The sequence below is a fragment of the Carassius gibelio genome, chromosome B21 (assembly GCF_023724105.1).
Source record: "Carassius gibelio isolate Cgi1373 ecotype wild population from Czech Republic chromosome B21, carGib1.2-hapl.c, whole genome shotgun sequence".
Taxonomy (NCBI): Eukaryota; Metazoa; Chordata; class Actinopteri; order Cypriniformes; family Cyprinidae; genus Carassius; species Carassius gibelio.
The window spans coordinates 22,310,772-22,320,769 of record NC_068416.1 but is presented as its reverse complement, the minus strand read 5'-3'; the positions used below and the strand labels follow the sequence as shown (position 1 = coordinate 22,320,769).

The window sequence follows — 9,998 nt, the reverse complement described above, 5'->3', positions numbered from 1 at the left end:
GTTCACATAAAAATGAAAATCGTGCCATTAATCAAGCACCTTCATGTCGTTCCAAACCTGTAAGATCATCGTTCGTCATCAAAACACAAATTAATGTATTTTTGGTGAAATCGGAGAGCTTTCTGACCCGGCATAGACAGAAACACAACTACCATGTCCAATGCCCAAAAAGATAAAAGACAGTTAAAATAATGTGTGTAAATAGTCCATCAGTGTGCATTCCTCTGCTTGTAAACAAGAGGGTGAGTAATTAATGACAGAATTTTCATTTTGGTTGAACTATCCCTTTAATTGCTAATCTATGTAACATTTCTGTTCAATTAAAGTACGTTATTCATTCATGCATGCACACAAGGTAGCTAAAAAAATAAGTGACTATTATTAGAAACGTTGAATCTAAATCATCAAATTTGTCATTTATAAATATAAATTATTTCTCATTTAATCAGACAGATGGAAACAAATGTCAAATTCAACCTTTACAAACATACTGTACATTTTTTATTAACATATTTACAAACACAAGTAAAACATTTGCTTGAGACACAACTATGAAAAACAAATATGAAGAGCATAAAACTGAACAAAGGTTAAAAGTTGAAATATAAATTGCTACAAATAATGTGGAGCAATGCTCAAATACAACACGCAGACAGCATGGAGCTAAAAACAGGGCAGTGCGTATTTAAAATAGAGGTTTGTTTCAAAGCTGCTCTTAAAAAAGATGAATAAATAATAAAAGAAAAGTCACTTACTGTGAGAGAAATTAACGTTTCTAATTCATAACTGGAAATAAAATGCAGGTCGAGACCAAATAAATAAATAAAAAATTCAGTTAGGCTCAGATCAGACATGAATTATAATACAACTTTACATAACAAAAGAGTGCAACAGTAACAAAAACTTAACTGAATTAATACTTATTTATCCTTAAATAAAATTATAATGACATAAAAGACATTATTTCAGCTATTACTGAGGTATGTTTTTGCTGCATCTCTTCAGTTGTGGTTCTTCTTGGTAAAAGTGTCCTTCCAAATATTCAGACGTCTATACACCCAACTTATGTCAAACTATATTTCTGACTGTTTAGTTAGTTGTGACTGGTTTGTAATTCCAACCTTTGGCCTAAATCCATGTCTTCTAGTTCATCAACTTCAGTAAAGATGTCACTTAAGAAGTATTTGGAGACACTTGTGGGTTCTTCATCTGAGTTCTGCCGAGTAGAGAAAGATCAAATCCGGATTTATTATTACAAATATAGAAAGTGAGAATAAAAGCTGAAATATCTGAGTGTATGATACCTCAATGACAGATGCAGGGGTTGGTGAGGGTCGCTTTACTCCAGGTCCGGCTGCTATCCGTTTTCTCTCAGGACGTACGGTGTTGACTGCTGGTTTTTGGGGGCCTGGTTTGGCGCCTCGATGAGCTGCTGGGGATGTGGTTGAGAATGTGTTGAGAATGAGAATGTGGTTGATTTGGAGTCATCCGTAGATGAAATGACAGCGGGTACAGTTTGCTCTGGCACTGACCTTGTCTCTCGTGTTGAAACCGGTAGTCTGTTTAAAAGAGAGAGCTGCTGTGTCCTCTTTAGCATCACCACCTCGAGTGTTTCTCCGTGAAACAGGGATGGGTTTAACTTGCAGCTTTGCTAAACAGAAGAAAGTGCATTAAACACATGCTTTAAGTTACAAATAATTCTCTTTCTAAAAATGATAAATCATCAAAAAATACTGAGAGAAAATGCATGATGGTTTCCACACACAACAGGATAACTGTTGTCAGCATTGATAATAATCAGAAAGGCTTCTCAAGCAGCAAATCAGCATATTAGAATGATTTCTGAAGGACAATGAAGACTGGAGTAAAGATGCTGGAAAATCAGCTTAGCGTCACAGGAATAAATTACATTTTTAAATAATTTCAAATAGAAAACAGTTATTTTAAGTTATAATAATGATTCACAATATTTCAAGGTTTTACTGTATTTTTTGATCACATAAATGCAACCTTGGTGAAAATAATGAGACTTCTTTCAAAAACATGTAAAAGTCTTCCCGATAACTAACTTTTGAAAGCTCCTTTACCTATCCTGGTTCTCTCAGGTATTTTTCTTTTCCAGGTGTTCCTTCTCATCATCAGTCCCCTCTGCCACAAGGCTTTCCAATCCTTCCACTAACACATAAAGAAACTAGGTTTTAGGGCAGTGCAATGCATTAACAAATGTTAAATCTGTACCATATATGCTCATTTTCAGAGTATAAAGATGGGCTGGAAACTTTCTAACCAAATGGTCTGCCTGACTCTCGTCTTTGGTATTCTAGGAAGGAAATGGCTTCAGTTTTAATCAGCATTTATCAAGCATTTATAGTTTTAAAAAAGTCAAGATGCATGCTTTACCCCCTGAGATGTGGAAACTGGTATCTTGTGTTTCAATTCTCCATTCCTAGATTTGCCCACGTCTCCCTGTTCACTTTTCTTTTCTTCATCCTCCGACACAGGAACTAAAGCGTCTGTGATTAGAAGATGAGATACCTCCCTGCTCTCACTAGCACTGAAATTAAGAGCAATGGGAAAAAATAATCAAGCACAATATGTAGAACACTGAAACATTTGCAAATAAGACTTAAATCTTCATTCATTTAGCTAGTAAATTCTCAACCGGGACAAAACATCCTCCTAATGTTTATGTGGCTCTATCCAAGTGTTTATGGCATCAGATAACAGTTTAAAGCAGAGGTACCTCTGACCATCCATGAGAATGTGACTCAGATGCTGCCACAGGTGGGAGGAGCTCTGTCTGAAACTCCGCCCCTCATCTAAAGTGGGTGGGATTACTATGAAAGAGAGTATAAACAGTTCCTCAGGCATGGGCTCAGCAGATGTGTGCTCTAATTTACATCCAGGATGTTCCACAGTGCTGCCTTCGCAAACTTCCTCAGGATTATTAGTTCTATTGTTCTCGTCAAGCATGATCACAGTTTTATGTCTGGACTCGTTTTTAGAAAAAACTTGCAGGGTGACATCTTTGACTGTCTGAATTACAGAGACATAACACATGATATTAATTATTGTAATAATTCTAGCCGATGAGGTTTAACAGTATTTAATAATCCTCTTCAGCACTTTCAGTGAAAGTGTTCATGGAAGCCTGAGCAGCGGACGGCTTCTCATTTAATACTGCAAGAAAACATATGCAAACATAAAAACAGATATTTGCTTTTGTTCTTAAATGATTTTGATAAATAAATTACTAACTTATATGTTGCATAATAATTTGGATTTGATTTTAATTCAATTGTCAATCATTATTTTTGCGACATTAAAGCACATTTACACAATATTAAACAATATTCTAAAAAGACTGGATGATTACAAACATATTCTTATAAGTAATTTTAAAATACTGGAAAATATATAATTTATAGTAAAACTAACACAGATTTCAAGTTTTTATTATTATTGTTATTATTATTTAAACAATCATGTAAATTCTAATAAAAAAATCATATATATTACAAAAATAAATAAATGAATAAATAAATTTCATAAAAAAAATTAAAAAAAATTCTAGCTATTAAACAAATTTTGAACGTTTAAAAAGCATCTACAGCTATAATCACAAAAAAATACATCTTATTAAAAAAAGTTACAATAATTTATGCATGGTATTATGTTAATTTCTGCTTGTTTTTTCTTGTTTTTTAACAATCATATCACAGTAACGAAAATGAGAATGACATTATAAAAAATGTGAATACAAAACATTTATATGCAAATGTAAATATTAAAAAGTTATATAAAACATAAAGGTGGCTGTTACCTGCTGTGGTTGCTGTTGTGCTGCTGCGTCTGGATGTCTGAGTCAGGTTTGGTTGAGGTTTGAGTCTACAGTGCCTCCTGACAGGTTTAGAGGACTCAACTGATGTGCTCTGAGACTCGTTCACACTGAAACAACATACAGACGTTTTTTTTAGACAAATACATATAAATATCATTCTCTTATTATGGAATCTGAATTGTTGCCTTTGGAAGTGCTGGTTTTATATATTCAAGGAACTGTGTTAATATGCAAACCATTCTATTTATTACTTTAAAAAGTTACAAACAAAAGAAAGAACACTAACTAACATTACATAATCAGTGAAAAACGTATAAATAATAAAAACAAACTAAATAAATGGGACATATGCAAAACTTTTAATACCTTTTAGTTAGCTGTGGTTCTGATCCCAACCCTTCTTGTTCTTTTATATCTTCCTCTGTGATTATATCATCATCCTTTCTCTTCAAAGATGAAACGGATCTATTATCTTCTTTAGTCACTCTTTCAGGAATGACATCTCATTTCAGATGATATATCCGGCTGTAGTACCTCATGGCGGATGGTAAAGGAATCTGGCCGGTGATCCACAGGAACACAATCTTCTTGCATTGGATTTTTATCCTGTTCCGTGGAAGACGGACACTTAGAGGTCCCCAAAGAACCTGTGACAAGTTCTGGAGAGATCTGCTGCTGTGGAGCTCATCTGGTTCTCAAACACTGACTAATATTGGGTTTGGGTTTGGAGAATCGACCTCTTTTACTTGGTGGAGACTGTGTATCCTGTTGAATGGGAGCAGGATGAGCATCAGTTGTCTGTAATTTGATTGGTTCTTCTTTCTGGATGATGGTTTCTTCAGCAGAAGGTTCTGGAATATGAGTTTCACAGTTCGAAAATTCAACGTCACCTTTTGTCTCAGACTCACAGCTTACAGAAGAACCAGAGATGATGGCTGTTTCTGTGATATCTTCCTCATGGACGACCTCTTCATGTACAACAATATCATTTCCACCTGAAAAAGATTTTGATCAATCAGTCATCTTGATTTAATTGAAAGGGAAAAAGTTCATTTGGACTGAAGGAAATATGTTATTCTTACTTGTACAGGGCATTTCTGATGTCTGGATCATCTGAGCTGGGTTCCCGATGGTCAGAAGAGTAAGGGCTGCTTCATTGTTGATCTCATTACATACTGAAAAATAGATAAAAAATGAACTACCAGAATTTTAAAGCTTTTGGGTAAAATATTTGCATTGCATGTAGTAGTAGGTGATTTAAGCAAGTTTGGGAGATATATTCTAATGGAAAAGTATTTACTGGACAAATAATTATATATAATTTGTAGTAGAACCAACAAAAACTGAAATGGGTTGATTCTTCTATCAATGCATTTTTGCCCATTTTATTTCATAAAAGCTTTTGTTTCATTAACTGAACATTCATATAAATAATTTAGATAAAACAAATCATATATAATACAATAGAAAATATTAATAAATATAGATTTTATAGATTTTTTATTAAATCAATGCATTTTTGCTCATTTTTATTTCATAAAAGCTTTTTTTCATCAATTAAACATTGATGTAATTTTAAATTAAACACAATTATCATAAATATATATTTTTTAAATCCAAACATATATTATTATTATAACAAATTATGCACATTGAAATTAAAAAAATATATATTTATGTATTGTCTTTTGTTTTCTCTCAGAAAACTGCCTTCTGGATCTGTGTATTTTTGCCCAATTAAATGTTGGGATATAACATTTCACTGCATTAGAACCAAGAGAAAAAACAATACCGTCTCCAGCCGCGAGAGGGCGCTCTGTTTTCAGTGTAGACTACAGGCAAGTAGGGCTACAGGAGCACTGAGCAGTATAGAGCGCCCTCTGGCGGCCGGAGACGGTAATGTTTTCTGTACAGCCATGATGAGCATACGAGACTTAAAAAGTACAAAAATAACAAACAAATTAACTATAATCAAGTTTAGAGCACAAAACACAAAGATACTGTGACCACCTTAATCTCTTTTCGAGCTCGGTGTGGAAACAGCTGACCAATCATGGAGAAGTCTGTCCCCACCATGCTGATGGCCAAGTAAAACATTTCAGTCTCTGGAATAGTCAAAGAAAGGATCCTATATAAATGAAATGTATAACACATGTTGGATTAAGAGGTGCATTTTGACTGACGTCTGACCTCCGTTGGACCAGGGTTTGGTGTAGCTGCCCTTCCTAAAGCTGGAGTAGGTGGTGGTAGAGCCACGTTCAAATATAGGATCTTTGTCTTCTGCCGGATTGGGTCCCTTTGCCCTTGACACCTGGACTGTTAAACTACACACACACACACACACACACACACACACACACACACACAATAAAATAAAAAGCTGTTAAATGTAGGAAGTTCACCTTCAATTCTGGTTCTGGACTACATTTGAAATAAATTAATTTTGACAGCTGAAGGTGGTCTTAGTCTCAGTTCCAAATCAGTATAAATGGTACTATATAGAAATATTTAAGTTTCTTAAATGAACAATAAGAAAACAGAAACACGTGACACCTACAGTGACGTTTACAACATTTCTGTTTATTGCATCAACTCTTTCAAAAAACATTTAAGACCTTCTTTAAAATCGAATTTTCAGTTATCACTTCAATTCATAAATATTTAGTTTACAGCTACTCGCAATAAATTGCTCTTTAAAAAAGTATTTCGATTTTCTACAAAAAAAAATTAAATGTTTTTTCTTCGACTGTCCATTGAGAGTGCCCTGTCCAACAATGTCCATTATCCTCGTAATATGCTGGACGGTTTATTAGACCAACGTTGCTTTTTACAAAATCACAATGAGTATAAAGCATTGGATATATCATAAACTTACTTTATTTGGTATCCCAGGGTGATTTTATAGTAAAATCTTCAGCGGCTCACGTCCTCCGTGCTTGCTGTTTACTACTGGGCATGCGCAGTGCTCACTGTGAGGTGAGGCCCGGAACGTTTCTTCTCCTAACCTAGTGCAGTCCCACCCGGGTGCTTTTCACAAGCGGACACGTTCCTGTACATGCTGTTTACGAAGGAGCTATCATAGGAATAGACTAATCAAAAGGTCTTTTTCCCTTATGCATAGGCGTAGAACAACCGTCGTTTAAATATGGATCCGCAGATCACAAGCGATCCGGCTTCGTCAAGCACAGATGTGAGAAACAAATGTGAAAGTCAGGCTGCAGGTGTTGTGTCAGGCAATACAGCAACACTGGCTCTGTCTGACACTAGTCTGGTGTGTGTGGAATACCCAGCAGTCGTCAACAATGTGGACACAATGCTGGAGAGCATCGGAGGCGAAGATGGAGTATCCAAGGTGATTGCAGTCAGCTTTAAATGAAATCGATACATGGTTAATACTGTGTTCATTTAGACAGTTGTTGTCATGTAACAGTTACAGTGTAGATTTGTAGATGAGTTCCGTCAAATATTTGTTTGTCAGATTATATTGTACAGTAATTCTTGCTATTGTGAAATCACTACATGTTTTACAGTATGTAATTTAAATGTATTGTTTAGGTGTATTTATATTTGTTTACTGTATTTTATTCCAAGTTCATGTAATTAAAGAATGTATTTCTCCCTCTAATAATAGCAATGCATATATCACGTGTTTACAGTAATATTGTGAAATATCATGGCAATTTTAAATAGCTGTTTTCTAGAATATGTTTTAACTTATTTAAATGTCATTGTCTTCACTGTCACATGATCCATCACACATTATGATTAAGACACATTATTATCAATGCTGAGAAAAAAAATGTATAGCTTAATATTTTTATGGAAACCATTTTTATCCATCTTATATGAATAAAAGTTCACAAGAAAAGCATGTATGTGAGATATGAATATTTTCTATATGAATGTCTTTAACTAAATTAATTTAATGCTCCCTGGCCGAATAAAAATAGTTTCTCTCACTGACCTTAAACTCTCAAGCAGAAATATAAATGTGTATGTTTAAAAGTGTGATTTTAACCTGAGATTTTTTCCGAACAGACCTATGCAGATTCTTCTAAAAGACTTGAACTCCGTTTTCGGCCGAAGGATGTGTTCTGTCATCCTGCGTACGGGAACCGCTTCTCCTCCACCAACCTGCTGCTCAGAGTGCGCCGCAGAACCCGCAAAGGAAACAGTGCAGAAACCCAAATCAGCATGGAGATAGTGGGACTTATTGGGACCACGTATAAATTTCAAGGTAAAGATAGTCTAAATTTACCTACTAGTATTTTGCAACTAATTTTATTACTATTTTTTACATTTGGGTGTAGGATTTAAAGCATTTTCTCTCAGAAATGTATGATAAATCTAAAAGATAATTTCAAAGAAAAAGAAAGTAACACAATGGATTAAACATAAAATAGTATTTTAATTTATTTACTTTTTTAAGATTATTATTTTATAAAACATTCTTCAATAATGCTTTTTTATAACTTTGAAAGAATCATTTTTACAGGGGTAAATATACCACACATTCTTCTTATTTTTTAAATGGTATGCTGCATGAATACAGTTTTTACTGTTTCATGGGGTCTTGAATGAATAATTGTATAAACAAAGTCATCCAGGTTTGGAATTACATAAGGGTTTCAAGTTATTGGTGGGCAGTCTTTTTAATAGTCACACATTCTCACCTTTGATTCTTCAGGAATGGCTGACTTCCAGTACCTAGCGGCTCACACCGATCCAGATGGAAACCAGATGTCTTTGTACGACAAGATCATTCTGCGCAAACCCGAGAAGAAAGAATTCTACGACAATCCTGTGCCTCTTTTCCTTCCCCCTCCTATTTTCTCTCGCCTGGACACGGCTGTGGATTATTACTACCGGCCAGATGTATTGCACAGGTAAGACCTGGATTCTCCCATGAGCTGACGGGCTGCCATCCCAAATGATTCAGAAAGACCTGTGTGTTTTGGTGGTTAAATTTGTTGATTACATTTATTGGCTTCCCAATAAACAGCAGGGAGACTGCAATGCAGTCGGTTCTCCTAAAAGATCATCTTATTGCCCCGAATCGAGCTCGCCGGCCAAACAATGCAATTTTTGTCAACTTTGATGACAAGACCATACCATCAGGACCTCTGGAAGCTGCAGTGGCCAGCTGGAAGAAGTTCTGTGTCCATCCTAATGATGCAAAGGCAGAGCAGCAACTCATACAGGTTCGTAAAATGGATATACATGTTTTCCATTGATGATAAAAACTGTTCTTTTGAACTTTCTATTTCACATTCCACAAAAATATTATGGAGCATGACTGTTTTCAGCATTGATGATAATAAGAAATGCTTCTTGAGCAGCAAATCTGCATAATAGAATGATTTGATGATTAGCTTTGCATCACGTGAATAAATTATATTTGAGAAATACATTCAAATAAACAAAGAGTTATGTTAAATAACAATAATATTTCACAGTGTTTACACACATTGTTTACATAATTCTCAATGCTTCATGGGAGTTGGGAGGTAGACACGTGAAAGGATAAAAATTATAAGTTGTGTTTAAAAAAAGCTGTTGCAATCAGCTTGAGCAACTATTGGACAAACACGATGTGATGTTATGGGAAAATGTCTTTATCTTATCCTAATCCCACCTGTGTTCCAAAGCTATTTAATTTGGAAATACTGATTGATTTGATTTTGCCTGATTTCGCAGCTTTTCGAGAAAAGGCCCATATGGTCTCGCAATGCAGTCAAGGCCAACATTAACATTCACCCTGAGAAAATGAAGCACCTCCTCCCGTATGTGGCCTACTATATGGTGAGTAGCTTAAAAAGTTTCATAAACTTAAATATGATGTCTCATATCCAACGTTTATTGCATAATGGTGCAAACACTTGTTATGTGGCACTATCAGCTTTTCTAGGTTTGTTAGTATGGACTGTTATAGTAACATTGGTTCAACCAAAAGTGTGAGATTAGGGTGGACTACCTGTTTGTCTGGACTAAAGGTCAAGGTTTGGCTGCTAAATATAGGCTGGTTAACCCCTGTTGGTAGATTATGTAACTACACTTTTAATGTTGCCAAAAAGCGTCCGACTTCATTGGTGGCCATTAACACCACGGTTGGCATAAAATCGTCACAGATTAGTTTATTTGATCAATGACCTATAAT

At 35.1% G+C, this 9,998-nt stretch overlaps 2 protein-coding genes across 6 annotated transcripts in view; one reads left to right on the top strand and one right to left on the bottom strand.

Moving 5' to 3' along the window:
* Positions 1-478: 478 nt before the first annotated feature.
* On the bottom strand, positions 479-6,853 carry zgc:162472 (uncharacterized protein LOC553495 homolog). Of its 5 annotated transcripts, XR_008160850.1 has the most exons (8): positions 6,717-6,853; positions 6,032-6,165; positions 5,852-5,946; positions 4,924-5,016; positions 4,732-4,836; positions 4,208-4,606; positions 3,824-3,948; positions 2,813-2,837 (listed from the first exon to the last, which is right to left on the bottom strand). XR_008160850.1 is itself a non-coding variant. In XM_052588649.1 (7 exons), exons 1-6 carry the CDS (start codon positions 3,058-3,060, stop codon positions 1,358-1,360), a joined length of 783 nt encoding a protein of 260 aa, XP_052444609.1. In that variant the 5' UTR covers positions 3,061-3,298; the 3' UTR covers positions 479-1,216; positions 1,305-1,357. The 5 variants fall into 5 exon arrangements, 3 of the variants coding, with proteins under 3 accessions (XP_052444609.1, XP_052444608.1, XP_052444610.1); XM_052588649.1 differs by lacking the exons at positions 3,824-3,948; positions 4,208-4,606; positions 4,732-4,836; ... (2 more) ...; positions 6,032-6,165; positions 6,717-6,853 and adding exons at positions 479-1,216; positions 1,305-1,429; positions 1,533-1,651; ... (1 more) ...; positions 2,288-2,320; positions 2,401-2,554 and having other exon boundaries at positions 2,744-3,298; XM_052588648.1 differs by lacking the exons at positions 3,824-3,948; positions 4,208-4,606; positions 4,732-4,836; ... (2 more) ...; positions 6,032-6,165; positions 6,717-6,853 and adding exons at positions 479-1,216; positions 1,305-1,432; positions 1,533-1,651; ... (1 more) ...; positions 2,288-2,320; positions 2,401-2,554 and having other exon boundaries at positions 2,744-3,295.
* Positions 6,854-6,858: 5 nt separating this feature from the next.
* gtf3c5 (general transcription factor IIIC, polypeptide 5) overlaps positions 6,859-9,998 on the top strand; it is a 6,137-nt gene continuing 2,997 nt past the window's right edge. Inside the window, exons 1-5 of the mRNA XM_052588647.1 lie at positions 6,859-7,193; positions 7,880-8,078; positions 8,529-8,727; positions 8,844-9,042; positions 9,539-9,643. Of these exons, the coding sequence (XP_052444607.1) occupies positions 6,987-7,193; positions 7,880-8,078; positions 8,529-8,727; positions 8,844-9,042; positions 9,539-9,643 (909 nt within the window). The 5' untranslated portion in view covers positions 6,859-6,986. The remainder of the gene's footprint in view (positions 7,194-7,879; positions 8,079-8,528; positions 8,728-8,843; positions 9,043-9,538; positions 9,644-9,998) is intronic.

Coding starts and splice junctions, on each gene's coding strand:
- zgc:162472 (XM_052588648.1), bottom strand. CDS start 3,060: ATGTGTTATGTCTCTGTAATTCAGACAGTCAAAGATGTCACCCTGCAA. Junction 2,321..2,400: donor CAGTTTCCACATCTCAGGGG/GTAAAGCATGCA, acceptor TTTCCTTCCTAG/AATACCAAAGACGAGAGTCA. Junction 1,433..1,532: donor GTTTCAACACGAGAGACAAG/GTCAGTGCCAGA, acceptor CCACATCCCCAG/CAGCTCATCGAGGCGCCAAA.